The sequence below is a fragment of the Oryctolagus cuniculus genome, chromosome 10 (assembly GCF_964237555.1).
Source record: "Oryctolagus cuniculus chromosome 10, mOryCun1.1, whole genome shotgun sequence".
Lineage (NCBI taxonomy): Eukaryota > Metazoa > Chordata > Mammalia > Lagomorpha > Leporidae > Oryctolagus > Oryctolagus cuniculus.
The window spans coordinates 73,433,027-73,453,631 of NC_091441.1; the positions used below are offsets into that span (position 1 = coordinate 73,433,027).

At 43.8% G+C, this 20,605-nt stretch overlaps 1 protein-coding gene and 1 pseudogene across 1 annotated transcript; one reads left to right on the forward strand and one right to left on the reverse strand.

The window, feature by feature from the left end:
- Positions 1-9,495: 9,495 nt before the first annotated feature.
- On the forward strand, positions 9,496-16,284 carry LOC127492314 (DENN domain-containing protein 4B pseudogene; annotated as a pseudogene).
- Positions 16,285-18,439: 2,155 nt separating this feature from the next.
- ORYCUNV1R1530 (vomeronasal 1 receptor oryCunV1R1530) lies at positions 18,440-19,381 on the reverse strand. Its single transcript, NM_001167219.1, has one exon. The coding sequence runs from the start codon at positions 19,379-19,381 to the stop codon at positions 18,440-18,442; it is 942 nt and encodes a 313-aa protein (NP_001160691.1).
- Positions 19,382-20,605: the final 1,224 nt, after the last annotated feature.

A 20,605-nucleotide genomic window follows, 5' to 3' on the forward strand; every position in this document is an offset into this window, starting at 1 on the left:
TTTGCTAAATGGTACCATAATGTATAAAATGTCTCTGAAAACCCTATAAAAACCCTGTTAACTGAAGGGTCGGGGCTCTCAATTCAGACCGGCTGCGTCGGTGTTGATTGAGAGACCAGGCCCGGACCTGCAATAAAACTCTCATGTGCTTTACAGTGGTATCGGCTCCTTGGTGGTCTTTGGGGATGACTGAACTGGGCATAACACTCAAGTCCCATCTCTAATCTCGGTGGCCTAAACTACAGATCTATAGTCACAGGCATGTTCTGTAGTAGTTTTTCTAAGGTAGACAATGCCCATGAGGAAAATTATATTCTCACTTTAAAACTTTCTTTGCCTTTGGTCTGAAAGGGAGGTTTTTTCTGTTTACTGTTTGCTGCTCCTCCGCACGCGGAGGAGCCACACTGGACCGGATGCTTGTTGTTCCCCTTTTTTACAAGTCTTTTCTATAGCAAACAGCGAACTCCCAAAGCAAGAATGAGTAGAGAAAAATGAGAAAGAACGAAGCAGCAGACTTCCCCACGAACTTCCCCGCGAACTCTCCAATGCATTCTCCAACCAACCCACACCACCGTGCCGTCTCTCTTCTCCTTTATAGTCCTCTCCACCAATCCGTGCTCCGCCTGTCCACGTGTCGAGCACGCCGTTCTCTTCTAATCAGAGGATGAATCGGCTCTTGCAGCTTCTAGTAGTCAAGATGAATCAGCTGTGTAAAAGCTGGTTACTCCTTATCAGTGCCATATTATGGGAGGCAGGCTTCGCCTCCCACAACTGTTTACCTCCCTGATGGTGAAGTAAATCTAGCTATGAAATTATAATTTAAGCTCTTATTTTGGTTATGCTATAGCAGAAAAATGTTAGCCATCTCTTTTATAAGATCTAAAATCAAATTTTGCATCTTGGAGATTCCTTCATAATAGAATTAGTTTCCTACCTCAAAGAGAATAGAGAAATGAGAGAACAAGTTGGGCTTAGAATAGAGAAATGAGGGAGCAAGTCCCTTAGCAAACAGTTTTAACCATTAGATAACAACTTAAGAAAACATTTACCAGAAGGTCCAATGCCTTACATAAATATTAATACATATATTTGGAAACATCTCTTAAATATCTAACATGATGTAGCTTGTTTAACCAGCAAATTTCTGCACAAGCATATAAAATGTTTCTAGTTTTTTCTACCAATACATTTAAAACATATGATACAGAGATTCAAGTCACACGAATTAAAATGTATCTTTGATTAATTTTAGCAGCTTAAATTTATGGGCAATTTTTTATCTATAAGCCAATTAAAATAAAACTCTTAGATTTTCCCATGTAGACATACAGTATGTATACACATATAACATAATAGACCAATATAGCAGTTTTAATAGCTTTTTTTTTAAATCTAACCCCTGTTTGTAAATTACCAATTGATTTGAATTACTTTTGTTTTTAGTGACCTCAGTTAACCATACTTTTTCTCAATTGTTACCTTTAATACATTATTGGCTTCATTTGTTTACAGAGCCATCCCAAACTACTGAATACAATAGAAGTGGCTGGAAAAAGTTCATCAGAACCTATAGGACAGCTAAACACAGAACCGGTGTTTTAGTTTTATGAGCAATGAATCTGATATATAAAACTGTGGATGACAAGACTTTAAGTTGCCACATTTAAAATTATAAACTAATTAACCAAAAAGAGGCACTTGCTTACTTCACACAGCACTTTTGAAAGCATCTGTAGGATTTTACAAAGCATTTAACCCTTTTAGGCCTCTGGGGCTGTCTCGTTAAGATAACCATCATGTCTAGTAACACAAGATCATTAGACTTTTTAATTTTTAGACCTTTGTAGCAGTAGTATTTTATACTATAGACTTAAAATTTAGCACCACTTCACATCTTGACAGTACTTCTAATATAGTCCAAATAGCCTGATTAGTTGGTGTCTCTACAAGATGAGAGACATAGGTCCTTCAATTTTTTCAGTTGGGCCCGAACTGGAAAAACCAAAGTCCAGAATTTACTGGAAATTTCAGAGTCCAAATTATTTGAAACTTTGATTTTTTTGAATGCCTGTCAAGAATGCCAAGAAGGCTCAAAATCCAAAATATCTGGTTGAAATAGGATTCCTTAACATCATGACTTAATATAGACCAAATTTGATCATTGTTACAAGGTGATTATTTAAATATTTGAAAATAAACTCATATTTAAATAACCCATAGCTCTTAATAAAAATTTCAGCTGTTTTTAAACAATTAGAATTTAACAGACATCAAGAGAATATAATAGATTACTTTAACACATTGCTTTAACAGAGAATCATATTTTAATTCTATGTCAAAGAGAAATAGATTAGTATACTTGTGATGTTTTCCATCTGCCAATGTCCTTGATTTACATTTTGAGGTAAACTGTTAAAAATCTTCAAATTAAGATTAAGGTAACGTATCAAATTTCACCCTGAGTTACTTTAAACAGTGTTGAACTATTTTCATAGACAGTTTATAAACTAACCCAAATAATTTTTATAGAATATAACATGTTGAGTATACAAAAGTTTACATTTAGACACTCATTTCATTTGCCTTTACCAAATTTAAATTAGCAGTTACACCTAAATGACTTAAGATGCTGATATTATATATCTCTATCTGAATTTAATTAAAATTAAAATTGCATTCATCTAAAACAAGTGCTAATTACCCATTGCTGTTTCACTGAGTACTGATTACCCGGAAACCTGTTAAAATAAATTGCAAAATAAGTTCAGCAAGTTACAAAGCAATATTTTTAAAGGTAGTGATATTCTTAGATTTAAAGAAAAATTACAGTGAGCCAGGTCCACGCAGGAAATCTGACTTTCCTGTCTGGCTTGTTCATGATAAAACAAAAGAGCCATGAGAAGGGTGGGATACCTAATTTGTTTCTCAATAACCAGGGAGCCCAAAAGGATGGGACTACCATTCCCTTGCTATTCTTATGGTAAGACTGGGACAAGAGAGTGACAAAAGACCAGTTGGAGACCATGGAAAATGCCTTTCCCAAACCGATAAGACAGAGATAGTAGACTTTGGGCCCCAACTGGTTCTGAGATAAAGAATTCCTAGGTGGGAGGGGGGAGATACAGTGAGAGTGGGGGTAGCAGCTAGGGAGGAAGTCATCTTCAGGATCAAAGGAGGCTGTGGTAGTGGCGGGAACAGGATCGGGGCAGAAGAAAGGATTTTTTGCTCAGGCCTCTGACCCCTAGTGCGAATCTTGGAGACCAGAAGGACTTGAGTGGGAGAGCAAGAAGTACACAGGGAAGGTTTAGTTTGAAGATAGGAAAAGGCTTGACTGCATGGAACCTCCTTCCATTTTCTCGAATGCTCACCAAAGTGATAAAGATATTATCAGGGTCAAACTACTCCGACTTCCGATCCCTCAGGGCCAAATGGGCCACCACAGAGGGGCCGCTTTTGAGGGCTGGGGCCAATTTGAGAGGGACCATCAGACAGAACGCGGTTAGAGAAAAGTTCCCATTGCAACCTGTAGAGTCAGATCCGTGGACTGCAAGCGTCCTTGTATCCTGGCTGTCTGACTAACAAGAGTATGGGAGCAGAAGGTGGGGTCGTTGCCCAAGTGCCCGCTGGAGCCCAGGGCCTCACCTGTAAAGAGGCGAACAGAGATGGAGTCATCACTCGCACCCACTGTTGCCTGGACACAGTGTCCGTAGAGGCTAAAGGCCTTAAGTAGGAGAAGTAGGAGTGGTGGCTAGAGTCCAGTGCTGCAACCTTTACTAGAGTCAGGCAAGTATCTGACAGTAGACCACCACTCAAACAAAAGTCGCCATGAAGGCTTCCCACTCCGCGTCTTACAAAATTTGGAAGGCTGATGTGTGGATAGAGATAGCAGAGCATTTGGTGGCTTGGAAAGAGTTTCAGAGGTGTGCTTCACGACTGGCAGAAATCCAGGACCCCAGAGCACTGGAGGACGCTGGATTATCAATATAATTTTATCCAAGTCCTGGCACCAATGTTATATATTAATGTTAGCCGTCGCAAAACACACCGTACAACGGAGTAAGGGAAAGGATTTATTGGGGAACACCCTACAGACCGGAGTGAAGGGGCGGCGAAGGAAAAAGAGAAAGAGACTGTAAGAGAGAGAAACAGAGGAGGAGAGAAGATAGAGCAGAGAGCAGGAGGGAAGAACCAAGAGCCAAGAGAGCTCAGGAGAGAAGGATCAAGAGAGCAGAACCAAGAGAGAAGAGTCAAAAGAGCTCAGTCATTTATAAATACAGTATGAGTATTCACACCAAATTTTTCTTTTTTTAAAATGATTTATTTACTTGAAGGCAGAATTTCAGAGAGAGAGAGAGAGAGAGAGAGAGAAAGATCTATTCATTGGTTCACTCTCCAAATGGCCACAACAGCCAGAGTTGGGCCAATCAGATGCCAGGAGCCAGGAGCCTCCTCTGGTCTCCCAAAAGGGCAGAGGCCATCCTCTGCTGCTTTCCCAGGCACATTAGCAGGGAGCTGGATGGGAAGTGGAGCAGCTGAGACTTGAACCAGTACCCATATGGGATGTCAGCACTGCAGGCAGTGGCTTTACCCCCAGCATTGGCCCTCCAAAATTTTCTTAGTTTTAAGGTTATTTTAGTGAATTCCTTACACATCCTCATATAGAAGATTATTTAATATAAAAAAAGTTTCATTATAGGGTTTCCCTGGTTAAAGCTTCAAGTTCAGTATTAAATAATGTGGAATTATTTTGTCCTGTTTCCAATTCCTGTACAGTTATAGCACTCAGTCTTTCACAGCTAAGTAGCATGTTTGCTGTATGTTTTCTATAGGTGCCTTTTAGCACATCTCAGAAGATCCCTTCAATTAGTGGTTTGGTGTTTTTTATCACGAGTGAATGCCACTTTTTAAATTTAAATTATTTTTATAGAAAATGAACATTTTAATTTACATTTAAAAATTTATGATAGGGTTGTATGTGCTTCTCTCTCTCTCTCTTTTAACCCAGAAACATTTTATTTAAGGAATACAAACTTCATGCATTTCATAAATACAACTTTAGGAACATAGTGATTCTTCCCACTCTACCTGTCCTCCCACCCACACTCCCACCCTTCATCCTCCTCCATGTCCTGTTTCCATTCTTATTTTTACTGAAGTCTATTTTCAATTAACTTTATACACATAAGATTAACTCTATACTAAGTAGAGTGTTCAACTGTTCCTCAATAGTTGTTCAAAGTCATCTCATCTCAAAGTGTCAATTTCACTTCTATAGATTACCTTTTAGGTGCTTTGTTACCACAAATCAGAAAGAACATATGGTATTTAATTGTACATGTTTATGGTATACAGTATGATCATTTAATACATGTATTCCAAATCAGGTTAGTCAGCATTTCCATGTTTTTAAACATTTGTTAAAATTTTCTTTTTTAAAAAATATTTTATTTTTATTTGTTTGAGAGGTAGAGTTACAGACAGTGAGAGGGAGAGACAGAGAGAAAGGTCTTCCGTCCATTGCCTCACTCTCCAAATGGCCACAACAGCTGGAGCTTCGCCGATCTGAATCCAGGAGCCAGGTGCTTCTTCCCAGTCTCCTAGGTGGGTGCAGGCCATAGCACCCCAGGCCATAGCAGAGAGCTGGATTGGAAGACGAGCAGCTAGGACTAGAATCGGCGCCTACATGGGATGCCGGCGCCGTAGGCAGAGGATTAACCTACTGCGCCATGGCGCAGTCCCCTTCTTTTTTTCTTTTAAAGATTTATTTATGTATTTGAAAGGCAGAGTTACAGAGAGGAAGAGGCAGAGAGAGAGAGAGAGAGGGAGAGAGGTTTTCCATCTGCTGGTTCCCTCCCCCAATAGCCACAATGGCTGGAGCCAGGCTGATCTGAAGCCCGGAGGCTGGAGCTTCTTCTGGATCTCCCACGTGGGTGCAGGGGCCCAAGCACTTGTGTTATCTTCTGCTGCTTTCCCAGGAACATCAGTAGGGAGCTAGATCAGAAGTGGAGCAGCTGGGACTCAAACTGGCACCTATATGCGATGCTGGCACTTTGGTAGAGCAGGCTGATTCCTTGTTAAAATTTTCAATTAGCAATTACTCAAAATACATATCTATTGGGTGCAGGGGTAAAATGTAATAGTTCAATAAATGTATATAAAATGTATTGATCAAATCAGGGTAATTAATATTTCTCTTTAATGTTCCCCCTCAAAATATGTTGCATGTTTTTCTGTGTTTGTTTAAATTATTATTTTTTGTCCTTTTCTCTAATGTTGTGCACTTCCTGTATTGATTTTTGGATTTTAAGCCACCAGCTGGCTTATTCATTCAAAATGTGTAATCATATTTTTATGTTGCTGAATTAAGTTTGCTAGTATTTCCCAAGGATTTCTTCTTTCTGTGCAATACCTTTGTCTGGCTTAAGTAATATGATAACACTTTTAAAAATAAAGATATTTTATTTATTTATTTGAGAGAATTGGAGAGAGAGAGAGAATCTTTTATCTGCTGGCTCACTCCTCAGATGGCCACCATGCCTGGGGCTGGGTCAGGCCAAAGCCAGGAACAAGAGCTTCATCTGGTCTCTTACATGGGTACAGGGGCCCAAGTACCTAGGCCATCTTCTGCTGCTTTTCCCAGGTCATTAACAGGGAACTAGATCAGAAGTGGAGTGGCTGGGACTCGAACTTGTGCCCATATAGGATGCTGATGTCGCAGCAGTGGCTTTACCCAACATGCCACAGTACCAGCCCCATGATAACATTTATCATATATAATGAATAACAAAGTAAATTCCTCATCAGTTTTTTGGAAGTTTTTATGAAGAATTTATATAAGTACTTCATTAAATTTTGGTTTAACTTGCCATTTAAGTCATTTGGCCCAGGATTTTTCTCTGTGGAAAAATTTTAATTAATATTTTATACTTAGGTGCTATGTGACCATTTATGTATTCATTTCCTTATAATTTTCTAATATATGTAATATTCATATGTTCTATTTCTTGAGTTTCATTATCTGGGTCAAGATATTTTTACTAATTTTTAGCATTTCATGTATAATGGACTCTCTAAAAAGTTAATGTGGAAAAATCAGCAGTAATAATGTAGAGTGAGATCTTAGCCAAGTCAATGAATGACCCCAAGTGTTCTCTATTGTAGGATGGAGACTATGAATACAACTTTTTCCTTAATTCCCATCTTTATTCTGTGTTGTAAAGGAGGCAATAAATCTAAAAAATTAGTGGAGCTTCTATTTACTTAGTTAGTTTTTGGAACTTTAACTTCGGATTTCATCAATAGAGAAGATTGAATCTACTTATCAATTTCAGGCAATGAAGGAAATATATGCATTCCATTGTTCATTGCAGCACTATTCACACTGGTCAAGATATGGAATCAATGTAGGCGATTTCAATCATTTTGAAAAATGAATGGATAAAGAAAATGTGTATATTTATACACAATGAACAATTCTGTCATAAAAAAGAATGAAATCCTGACATTTGCAGTAGAATGGATGAGTATTTAAGTGAAATATATCAGGCACAGAGAGATAAATGCTATGGGTTCTTTCTCATATGAGGAAGTTGAAACTTTCATACAATGGAATTTGAAATTTATATATGTATATAAATTTGTATTTATTAGAATTATATATTTGATATAAATTAAAACTAGCAAGTATTAGAAGCTGGGAATAGTTGAAAGGAGGGAAGAAATTGGATAATAGGTGCTAAAACAGAGTAGGGTGAATGCAAAAAGTTTTGGTGTTTCCCAGCACACTGAAGTAATTATGGCTTATGATAATGTATAGTATCCTGTATGAGAACTAAAAGAGAGGAATTAGTAGGCTCCAGATACCAAGAAAAGATAAGGAAATGGAAAGCCTTGTCACCTGGTATGGTCAACTGAAGCTATATATACATATTGAAAAGTTGCATTATACCTCTTAAAATTGGGCAAGCATTACATGTGAATCTGAAACAGAAGAATGACATTAAAATTTTTGAATAAAAGATATGTAATATTCAATAAGAAAAACTTTCAATCTCATATGAAATAATAGTGTTTTGAAGAATGCTATGAAAAAATATGATTTGATGAGTCAGAGTGGTTAGAACTGACTTAGCACATGCACTATTCAGGCAAGATTCTAATCATGACAGATGTATAGGCATCATACTTAATATATTTTTTAAAAAAACTTATTTATTTATTTGAAAGGCAGAATTACAGAGAAGCAGAGGCAGTGAGAGAGGTTGGTCAGTCGGTTGGTCTTCCATCTGCTGGTTCACTCCCCAGATGGCCGCAACAACTGAAGTTGGGCTGATCTAAAGCTAGGAGCTTCTGGGTCTTCCACGGGGGTACAGGGACCCAAGGACTTGGGCCATCTTCTATTGCTTTTCCAGGCCATAGCAGAGAGCTGGATCCAAAGTGGAGCAGCTGGGACTCGAACTGGGGCCCATATGGGATGTTGGCACTGCAGGCGTTGGTCTTAAGTGATAAACCACAGTGCCAACCCTTACACCTAATATTTTTAATTAATCATTTTATTTTATTTGGAAAGTCAGAGAGACAGAGATAGATCTTCCACATGCTGGTTCCTTCTCCAAATGCCTGGAATAACTACAGGTGACCAAGAACAAATCTGGGAGACAGGAAATTGATCTGGGTCTCAAATGTAAGAGGCAGGTACTCAAGTATTTGAAGCACTATTTGCTACCTCCCAGAGTGCACATTATCAGTAAGCTAGAGCCAGAAGTGGAGCTGAAATGGAGCAAGGCTCTCTTGTATGTGATATAGGTGTCCAAAGCAACATCCTAACCACTGTACCAGATGCCTAATCAAGACCTAAAATTTTTAAAGTAATGACCCAAAAATCCTTTGAAAATGACAAAGTAACATATTTTCAGTCGTTTTTGGGTGTCATGGTTTTACCATTATCAATTTTTTTTTGGCTTACAACAAATAAACTAAAATAATTTTACTAGAAAGCATGACCAGTTAAGCATAAAGATAATGGGCAGAATTTCTGGATAGTAAATACAGAATACACGTTATTTCCAAATGACAGACAAAAGTTTTAAAATGATCTAAAAGTGGCATTCTGTTCATGACAACAGAAATCCAAGCATACATAATACCAGATATTGTGAAGTAATAATAAAGTGTAACACAGTTCAGAGTACTTACCAATAGGCTAACCACACTTTAAAACTAATAATTTAGGCTTGCCAGGGTCAAGGCCGCCGGTCGAGGCGGGGGGGGGTGGTAGGGGTAGCGGCGGCCCCCGCGGCCCCCCGCTGGGGGGCCAGGGGAGAGTGGAGAAAGCGGGGCACGCGGAGGAGCGCCGGGCCCCCAGCGCCGCGGGAGCTGGGAGGACGGTGCAGCCCGAGCTAGCGGCACGGCAGCACAGTTCCCGCTTGGCGCGGCGCAGCGCAGCGGGGACGCTGGGTCGGCAGGGATTTCCCTGCACCGCGCCCCACGCCTCGGCCGCCTCTTCACTCGCCGCCCGGGCGGGAGCGGCGCCCGAGTCGGGCGCGCCACGTCCGGGGCAGGGTAGCCCAGCCGCCCGCCGGCCCGCCAGCCCGCGCTCCGAGCCACCGGCCAGCAGGCCGGCCGGCCGGGCAGTCTCGGGGCAGGCAGATGCAGTGGGGGGGGGGGCATGGCAGAGGAGCGGCCCCCCCGGCTGGTGGATTACTTCGTGAAGCTGGGCTCGCAGGGAACGGAGCACCCATCCCCGAGGAAGCACGGGTTCCTGAACCCAGCGGTCCCCTGCGCCCTCCCTGGCCTGCTGAGCCCATCACAGATGTGGCAGTCATCGCTAGGGCCCTGGGCGAGGAGGTGTCCCAGGGCTACACCTGCATCCAGGCTTCTGCTGGAGGCCACCCCTTGGAACTCAGTGCCCGGCTCCTGGGTGGAACTCAGCCCGCCATCTGCTACCGCAGGGGCCGTGACAAGCCCCACCTCGTTGAGCTGGGGGTGTTGTATAAAGGGGAAGGAACGGCCCAAGCCTGGCTTCCAAGTGCTGGACACAACACCCTACAGCCACTCAGCCAACCTGGCCCCTCCAGGCCCTGGGCACCCCAGCACCTATCTCACTTACCGGCGGGCAGCAGAGGGGGCAGGGCTGCACGCCCTGGGCATCACTGACCTCTGTCTGGTGCTGCTCAGCAAGGGTGAGGGCACTCCCCACACGTACTGCCGGCTGCCGCGCAACCTCAACCCCGGCATGTGGGGCCCAGCGATGTACCTTTGCTACAAGGTGGGCCTAGCCAAGGGCAACACGTTGGTGTACGAGGCAGAGCTGCTGGGCCGCTATCCGGAGGAGGACAACGAGGCGTTCCCGCTGCCCGAGTCCGTGCCCGTCTTCTGCCTGCCCATGGGCGCCACTATCGAGTGCTGGCCTGCCCAGATCAAGTACCCCGTGCCCGTCTTCTCCACCTTCGTGCTCACGGGTGCCACTGGTGATAAGGTGTATGGTGCTGCCTTGTAGTTCTATGAGGGCCAGGTTGTCAGAGAGGCAGGCAAGGGCGCTGGGCCTTCTGAGTGCCGTGGAGCTGTGTGGCCGAGCAGTACGCAGCCGGCGAGCCATCGCCCTGCTGTCCCGCTGTCCCGCCTTCCTTACCTTCCTCTACCGCGACTCTGTCTCAGGCCCCCACCGCCTGCCCTTGGAAGCGCACATCTTCCACTTCATTCACAACATCGCCTTCCCCTCCCCATAGAGACCCCGCATCCTAGTGCAGATGTCTCCCTACGACAACCTGCTCCTCTGTCAACCTGTGTCTTCACCCCTGCCCCTCAGCGGTGCCAGCTTCTTGCAGCTGCTGCAGAGCCTGGGCCCTGAGCTGGCTGTCATGCTGCTGCTGGCCGTGCTCACGGAGCACAAACTGCTGGTGCACTCGCTGCGGCCAGACCTGCTCACCAGTGTCTGTGAGGCCCTTGTCTCGATGATCTTTCCGCTGCACTGGCAGTGCCCCTACATTCCGCTGTGCCCGCTGGTGCTGGCAGATGTGCTGAGCACCCCTGTGCCCTTCATCGTGGGCATCCACTCCAGCTACTTTGATCTGCATGATCCCCCGGCCTACGTCGTCTGTGCCGACCTTGACACCAACACATTCTGCCAGACCGAGGAAAAGAAGCCCCTCTCCCCTCGGACCCTGCCTCGCAGACCCTACAAGCTTCTGCTGGCCACTCTGACTAACCTGTACCAGCAGCTGGACCAGACGTACACTGGACCTGAGCAGGAGGCCTCCCTGGAATTCCTGCTGACCGACTATGAGGCAGTGTGTGGTCGCTGGGCCGACTGGAGCTAGAGGTCCAAGGCGCCTTCCTCCGCTTCATGGCCTGCCTGCTCAAGGGCTACCGGGAATTCCTGCGCCCACTCAGCCAGGCCCCCTTGAGGGCGCTCCCACGTGGACAACTTTTTCTATCTTCATGGCTTCCTGAAGTCCCACGAGCACTCCAGCCACAAGCTGTACTTCCAGCTGCTGCACACACAGATGTTCTCCCAGTTCATTGAGGAGTGCTCTTTTGGCTCTGCTCGGCACGCTGCCCTGGAATTCTTTGACTCCGGCGTCGACGAGGTCCATGCCGAGTAGGAAAGGCCTGAGCCCACTCCGTTAGTGGAGCTGGAAGAGTTGTCGGGAAGTGAGCTCACAGTCTTCATCACGCCTCCCGAGGAGCCCCCGGTCCCAGACAGCAGCGAACCAACTCCCCAGTTCTGTTACATGGGTTCCCAGAACTACGGGCTGAGCTGTTTGAATCTCCCCAAGAGCAACCTGGGGCACTGCCTGTGCCGGGCACCTCCAGTAGTGCCCCCAGCAGTCCTGCCCCTCGCAGTACCAAACAGGAGATGAAGGTTGCACAGCGCATGGCACAGAAGTCAGCGACCGTGCCTGAGCTGTGGGCCCAGTGCCTGCTGGGGCACTGCTACGGGCTGTGGTTCCTGTGCCTGCCTGCCTACATACAGTCGGCACCATCCCAGGTACCAGCACTGAACACAGCCTACCATGTGCTGCGCGAGATGGAGAGCTGTAAAGTGGTGCTCCCTGACGAGGTGTGTTACCGGGTGCTGATGCAGCTCTGCTCACACTATGGGCAGCCTGTGCTGTCTGTGCGGGTCATGCTGGAGATGCGGTGGGCGGGCATTTTGCCCAATACCATCACCTGTGGCTACTACAACAAGGCTGTGCTGGAAAGCAAGTGGCTGTGGGCACACTGGGTGGGCGCCTGCGCTGGGCCAAGCTCTGGAATGTTGTCCTGGGAGCTACTTAGTTCCACCAACCCCTGAGAGAGCCATGGCGGCAGCAACAGCAGCCACAGCCAGCGGCAGCACAGCAAGAGGTAGGCAGCTCCCAGACAGAGCCCTGTCTGGAGCGCCCCTCCCCTACCCGCCCACTCCAGCACCAGACTACCTGGGCTGGGTGAAGTCTGAGGAACCCAGCCTCCCCTGTGGGGCACCTGATGAAGAGCGGGAGCCTGGGCAGTGCCCGAGGTGCACAGCCCACTGTGGAGGCCGGTGTGGCCCACATGATAGAGGCCTTGGGGGTTCTGGAACCCCTCAGCTCACTTGTGCCCTGGCATGGTGGAAGTCTCTCAGACCTGAGCCTTACCGAGGAGGAGCTGGCACCTGGGGGCAGCCCAGGGGGCTCAGGCCTTGCCCTGAGTGCCCAGTCCACTGAGGCCCTGGAAGGGCTAAATGGCCGTGGGTCCAAGGCTGGTGGGCATCAGGAGGAGGCGGGCACCCCCCGACGAGGGCTGGGTGCCTGCCTTCAGCAGCTGCTCACCCCCTCCCATCGCTCCCCTGCCTCCCGCATTCCCCCATCTGAGCTGCCCGCTGACCTGCCACCCCCAGTTCGCCGCAGCCCCATGGACAGCCTCCTGCACCCCCGGGAGCGCCCTGGATCTACTGCGTCCAAGAGTTCAGCCTCTCTGGGCAGTGAGTGGGACCTCTCAGACTCTTCTCTCAGCAGCCTGCGCCTCCGCCGTTCCTCAGCGACACCCCTGGGTCCTCCCAGACACTTTCCCTGGAAATTCTGCTGTCCATCTGCTCCCTGTGCCGTGCCTGTGATTTGCAGGTGTAGGATGAGGAAATCATGGCTGGCTGGGCACCGGATGACTCTAACCTCAACACAACCTGTCCCTTCTGCGCCTGTCCCTTCGTGCCCCTGCTCAGCGTCCAGACCCTTGATTCCCGACCCAGTGCCCCCAGCCCCAAGCCGACCCCTGCTGGTGCCAGTGGCAGCAAAGATGCTCCCATCCCTGGGGGTCCTGGCCCTGTACTCAGTGACCGGAGGCTCTGCCTCGCCCTGGATGAGCCCCAGCTCTGCAATGGGCACATGGGGTACCTCCCAGCAAGTGGAGAGTGGCGCATGGGCATACCTGAGCCCCCTGCTGCTGCATGAGGGGCTGGAGTCGCTGGTAGGGAATGAGGGCAGTGAGGTGCTGGCGTTGCCTGAGCTGCCTGCTGCCCACCCTGTCATCTTCTGGAACTTCTGTGGTATTTCCAATGGCTGGGCCTGCCTAGTATTCTGCCAGGCCTGGTGCTGGCCTCCTGTGATGGGCCCCGCCCTCTCAGGCCCCACCTCCTTGGCTAACCCCTGATCCAGCCTCTGTGCAGGTGCGGCTGCTGTGGGATATCCTGACCCTTGATCCCAATAGCTGTCCACCTCTCTATGTGCTCTGGAGGGTTCACAGCCAGATCCCCCAGAGGGTTATGTGGCCAGGCCCAGTACCTGCCTCCCGTAGTTTGGTGTTGTTGGAGTCGGTGCTGCGCCACGTCAGACTCGGTGAGGTGCATAAGGCTGTGGGGCTCCTGCTGGAAACTCTGGGGCCCCCTCCCACTGGCCTGTACCTGCAGAGGGGCATCTACCGTGAGATCTTATTCCTGACAATGGCTGCTCTGGGCAAGGACCAGGTGGACATAGGAGCCTTCGATAAGAAGTACAAGTCCGCCTTTAACAAGCTGGCCAGCAGCATGGGCAAGGAGGAGCTGAGGCAGCGGCGGGCACAGATGCCTTCGCCCAAGGCCATTGACTGCCGGAAATGTTTTGGAGCACCCCTGGAATGCTACAGTCCCTGAAGCTGCCCCCTCCAGCCCCAGGCGGGGTGGTGAGAGAGCAAGGGCTCTAGAGCTAAGCTGCTTCCCCGCTCCCTTCACAGAGGAGTTGGGAACAGGCCACAGAGCCTGTTCAGCCACAGGCTCCGAGAGGAGGCAGCAGAGAGAGGGACATGCTGTTGGCAAAATGCACAGTTCCTCCATCTCCAGCCTGCCCAGTTTGTTCATGCTGATGTTGCGGGAGGCCTGGGGGAGCTGGTACAGCTCTGTTCTTCCCCTGTCCTCCACCAGGCACTTCCCTCCAGGGCACACACAGATCTGCACTGCTGTGGTCATCATAGAAGTTTTTGTTTTAAAAAACAACTGGAAAGATACAGAGCTCCTGAGCCTTTGCCCTGAATGGGAGGGGGAAGGGGGCCTCGTTCCCCACCGATGGTGGGCCCTCTCCCCTGGCGTGGTCGAAGGAGCTCAAGGCTCTCTGTGTTTTTCTACCTTAGTGTTTGTATTTTAAGTTATTTATTCAGGAGCAACAGCCCCCTTGCTTATGAGGTTCTTATGGAGAGCGGGGGAGAGAATAGAAATGGGGCACCCTGGTCCAGGGGTTTGTAGCTCCTTAACAGGCAGTGGGAGAGCCCCTTATGAAGTACTGGTACCCTCCAGTCCTAAACCTCCGTGTCCGCTCCGCCTTGGGAAATGCCTCCCTGACCTGGGGCCCTGGCCTGTGCAATAAGGCTCCTTCCCTGCAAAGTTTAGATGTAAATATAGTAAAAACTGCTTCTGTCTTTTTTTTTTTTAAAAAAAGACTAATAATTTAATTCAATCAAGTCGTACAATACAACATAAACATACACAAATCAGTTCCATTTCCGTACACTAGCACAATGTCAGAAAAAGTAACAAAATAATTCCATTACAATAGCAGGAAAAGAATAAAATGCTTAGGAATATTTAACCAAAGGAACAAAAGATCTGTATGTTGAGCTGTATTGAAAGAATAAGTTCCTCATTTTACACAGCATGGGGGAAGTCTACAGTTTATAATAACCTAGGCTATATTGTATGAACAAATAGAACAAAGAAGTTGCAAGCTTATAATTACAAGGAAACGTCAAAGAAGGAAAAATTTAATTATCATGTTTTGATCAGTATAATCATATACATGAATTGGAATATAACATTGTAGCTCATTAATGTGTATGATTGCTAATAAAAGTTTTTTAAAATTGGCAAAATAAATTGAAAAAGAAACAAATAAATGTCACTACATCCCTTGTTTGTGGGTTCAATGAATTAATATTGTTGGACATACATCCTACGCAAAGCAATTTAAAGATTTAAAGCAATCTTACAAAAATTTCAATGAGATTTTTGATAGAAATAAAAAAAGCCAAAATTAGTATGGAACTACAAAAGATCCTAAAAAGGCAAAGCAATATTAGGAAAGATAAAACTGGATGCAGCACACACCCTGATATCAAACTATATTGCAAAGCTATAGTCATTCTTACCTAAAAAAGGAATAAATACCAGTGGAACAAAAAAGAGACCATAAATAAACCTTATGTATATACAGTACATTAATTTTTCATGAAGGCACAAGAGCACACAATGGAAAAAGGATTTGGAAAAATTAGACACGCATATTCAAAAAATATGGAACTGTAATCTTACATCAAAAATATCAATTTAAAATGGATTAAAGTCTAAACCATAAGACATGAAACCATGCACTTTCTAAAAGCAAAGGGGAAAATTTCTTGAGTTGGTGATGGCAATTGGTAGCAAACAAAAGTAAACATGTAGGATTACCTCAAAGTAAAATGTCGGGCCGGTGCCGTGGCTCACTAGGCTAATCCTCCGCCTTGTGGCGCCGGCACACGGGGTTCTAGTCCCAGTCGGGGTGCCGGATTCTGTCCCGGTTGCCCCTCTTCCAGGCCAGCTCTCTGCTGTGGCCAGGGAGTGCAGTGGAGGATGGCCCAAGTGCTTGGGCCCTGCACCCCATGGGAGACCAGGAGAAGCACCTGGCTCCTGCCATCGGATCAACGCGGTGGCCGGCCGCGGTGCGCCAGCCGCAGTGCGCCAGCCACGGCGGCCATTGGAGGGTGAACCAACGGAAAAGGAAGACCTTTCTCTCTGTCTCTCTCTCTGTCAACTCTGCCTGTCAAAAAAAAAAATCCTAAAAAAAAAGTGAAATGTCATTGCACAGAAAATAATAAACAAAATGAAAAAACAACAAACAAAATGAGATTAAATATGTATAAACTGTATATGCCATAAGGGGTTAATATCTATAAAAGTAACAAAAAAAACCTGATTAAAAATTGAGCAAATTACCTGAAAAGGTATTTTCCCAAACACATTCAAATGGACAATAGACATATAAAAAATGTTCAATATCACTAATTGTCGAGAAAATAAAAATAAAAACAGCAATAGATATCATTTTATACCTGTTAAGATAGCTATTATTAAAGAGTCATATGATAAGAAGTATTAGTAAGGATTCAGAGCAAAGGGTGCACTTGTACATTGTTGGTGGAAATGAAAATTGATGCAGGCATATGAAAAAATTATGGAAGTTACTGAAAAAATTTAAAATGAAATTACATATGAGCCATCCGTTCCAATTCTGGATGTATATCAAAAGTATATAAATTCAGTATCCTTGAGAGAAATCTATGCTTCCTTATTCTTTGCAGCATTATTCATAGCAGCTAAGACACAGAAACAACAAAAGTGTCCATTGATAGATGAATAGATAAAATTATATATACCTATACATATACAGATGCACATTAAAAAAATAAGGAAATTCTGCCATTTGCCGCAACATGGATGAACCTCGGCAACATTATGCTAACTGAAATAAGCTTGATGCAGAAATACAAGTATTGCATAATTTGTTATAATAAACTTAGAATAACAGTGAATAGAAGGCTAGCCACAACAAACTGGGAAGCAGGGGATATAGAGAAATTATTTATGAAATGGGTGATAGGGAACTAATGTATATAATGGTGAGTATGATAAATAATCATGTATTACATTATTGAAATTTGTTAAAGTAAATCTCATGTGTTATTACTACACATGAATAACTACGAAAAGTAACTATGTGAGGTGATATATTTGTTAATTAGCTTAACTGAAGTCATCATTTCAAACCGCATACATATGTAAAAACATCACATTGTATACCCTTTTTATTTGTCAACCACATCTAGATATTACTTTTGTAACCAACAATGCAAAACTTGCAAACTTCATTTTGTAAATTTTGTAACCTTTTAAAATAACCTTTGGATTACATGGAAAATACTGAGTAAAGGAGATATAAATCCACAAATGACTCCAAGTTGTTCTCTGACCTGTCAAAGAATTCAAATATGCTGGTCCTGAGCCTTGAGCTCTGGGCGTGTGTGTGTGTGTGTGTGTGTGTGTATGTAACTACATGTATGTATATTTATACATTTATGAAGATTAGAATGAGGATGAATAAAATACATGTTTTACTGAAGTATACAAAAATAATGAAAGGTAATATTCAAGGATTTCTTACTTTCAAAAATTGAAAACCAGACATGAATTCTCAGAAACATACAAAACCACTAAGTGTCAAAAAACAAATAGTTAAATAATACTTAAAAGAAATAATAGTCAAGGTGCATAACCCTGAAGAAGAGAAAAACACTTAAAACAGTGAGAGAGATAACTTAGAAAGATGAGAGGTTTCTCTCTCTCTCCATAGTATAGAGCCAAAGTACAGGAACATTAATATTAATCAACATTATAGTGATGAAAAAAATTATTTGCTTTAGAAGTGGGTGTGCAGCTAAATATGTGTTTTCAAAAGTAAAAACACTAAAAGATTTGATTACCAGTAAAAAAAAAAGCATCAAAATGCACTTAAAGAAAAAAGAACCATTTTCCTGTATTAGGTAAAATGAAAATGGAAGAGTAAGAAAAATGAAATGGTATCACTCCATGGTAGATACTAAACTGAAAGAATAAATCACTTGTTGAATATTATGGATAGTGATGCATTAAGCCTATGGTTATAGAGTGGATTGAAATTATGTTTTTGTGAAAACTAAAGGAACAAAGGAAGGAAAGAGGGGAGTTGAGGGAGGGAGTGAGGGAATGAGGAGAGTATGGTTGTCTTCTTAGAATTGTACCTATGAAATACATCAAATCTGTTCTCTTTGTATTAATAATTATTTTAAAAAAGAATAAATCACATAGCCTTTGGTACCATCAAATTAAAATTATTAAGATATTTTAAAAGTATAATTCCACATTTTTAATCAGGTAGTGAATTCTGTACTTCCTGAATCATTTAACTGATGACAGAAGAATCTAGTTTTTAGGAAAAAAAAGTCATGAACTAGTTGAAAATTGATGCCACTTCCATTTCATGTTTTGTAGAATACTGGTGATTCTTTTATCAGAATTTATTAGTACAAAAGGGCTGACGGTTGCATAGACGTTAACCACAAGCCTCTGGAAGCTCAGAATGACCTTGTCATTCACCCACAACATGGTTGAGAAAGATGATGTGAGAAGGTCCACCCAGTACATGACTACAAAGAAGCTCACCAGCAGCAGAATGGTATGTGTGGCCTTTTTCTCTGGGGAAATTCTTGGGGATAGTCTGGTGCTGTGAATGTTCTGGGACTTCCTCTGGTGCCTGCATAGTAGAATAACCATGTATGCACTTGAGATCAACATGAGCCCTACTGAGAAAACATCCCTGGATAACGTCAGAGTGAGAAGAAGTGCCCTGATGGTGGAGTTCATGTGGAAAAGTGAACAGTATTTACTGACCTTCAGTACATTAGTCTGGGTCATGTTGGTATAAGTTACTGTATATGTGATCATTTTACTACTGAAAGTCAGATTGAGGGACCAGAAAAAGAAGAAAACATGGTTAATATAATTTATGAACTTATGTTTATATTTTGCCAAACAAGTGGTGCTGGGGCTGATGATGATGGCCTGGAGCATGCTCATCAGGCAGGTGGTACAGATGGAGAGACCCCTCATTACCCTGTGCATGTAAAACAAAGCCTTACATTTGAAGTCATTCTGAACATTTAGTGATTCAAACATGTCTGGTGAAAAGAAGTTCACAGAAATGAGCAGCATTACTATGTGGACAAAGGCTAAGTGACAGGTGGTCAGGTCAGTGGACTTCCTCCTTTGGTCTTGAAAAAATGTGAAAATGTAGAAGAAAAGGAGGAAGCTGTTGCCTGAGATCCCAATACTCGCTTGAAAATAAAGGCATTTTTTAATGATAGCAAAAGTGGAGGGTGTGTTCATCTTAATGGCATATGAGGAACATATTTTGTTTAATCTGGAAAAAAAGACACCACAGAACATCAGTGTTTGTTCTTCAGTAGTCAAAATCATTACCGGAGCCAGCACTGTGGTGTAGCAGGTTAATCTTCTGCCTGTGGCGCTGGCATCCCATATGGGTGCTGGTCTGGGAAAGCAGTGGAAGATGGCCCAAGTCTTTGGGCCCCTGCACTCATGTGGGAGATCTGGAAGAAACTCCTGGCTCCTGGCTTCAGATTGGTCCAGCTCTGGCCTTTTGCAACCATTTGGAGGATGAACCAGCAGATGGAAGATCTTTCTCTCTATCTGTCCCTCTCACTATCCATAACTCTACTTCCCAAATAAATAAAATATTAAAAAAATAATTACCATTATCATCATGTTTTCATGAACTTATTCTTGATTAACATGAACTATTGCATATAAATTCTTGACAATACAGCCAGCATCTGCACTATTTCCTACACAAAATAAACTTGTATGTATGAAAAATCAACACATTTTTAATCATGCAATCATGCATGTACAGGGTACATATTACCTATGTTCTTGTTGCCCCAGGACCTACCTATTTAGAAATAAACTTATTGTTCTATTTTTTTTATATTTAGCACCAAAACAATGATAGGTATATAGAATTAATGATGTTTTTACAGTTCAACTGAATAAATGTGATAATTCAAAAAGAATAACTAGAGCAAAACATCAAGAAATATTCAATTGAGTCTTTGTTGCAACCAATCACTCAGATACATTGTATTCTTCATTATTTGCCTAAGATTTTGGACGTTTGTGATAATTCATAATAATTTCCCTATTTGTAATAAGTAGAACAGCAATTTTAATCCCATCTGCAACTTTATAATTCCTTTTCCACGAAATTCAATGTATTATCTGGGCATCAGAGTGTACATATTTGAACGGGCAGCACTGTCTTCAACAAACTGTAATTAACTATATTATCCCCAAATGGTCCTGGCTTTTTCAGTTTAGTTTCTATCCCAAATATCCTATCTGTGAAGATTCTTGTTCTTGGCACAAGATTTCTAATGTCCAACTTTCAGTTATTAAGAAAAAAATCACTTCCTGTATTCATTTTTACAACCACAGCATTAAATTAAGATAATCCCATGTTAATCCTCTTTCTGAGATTATATTTACCACAGGGACACTTTCCCATGCCAAAGAAAATATTCAATCTCCAATAAT

Bases quoted from the DNA above. Each gene is read 5' to 3' on its own strand.
- ORYCUNV1R1530 (NM_001167219.1), bottom strand. From the start codon at position 19,381: ATGAACACACCCTCCACTTTTGCTATCATTAAAAAATGCCTTTATTTT.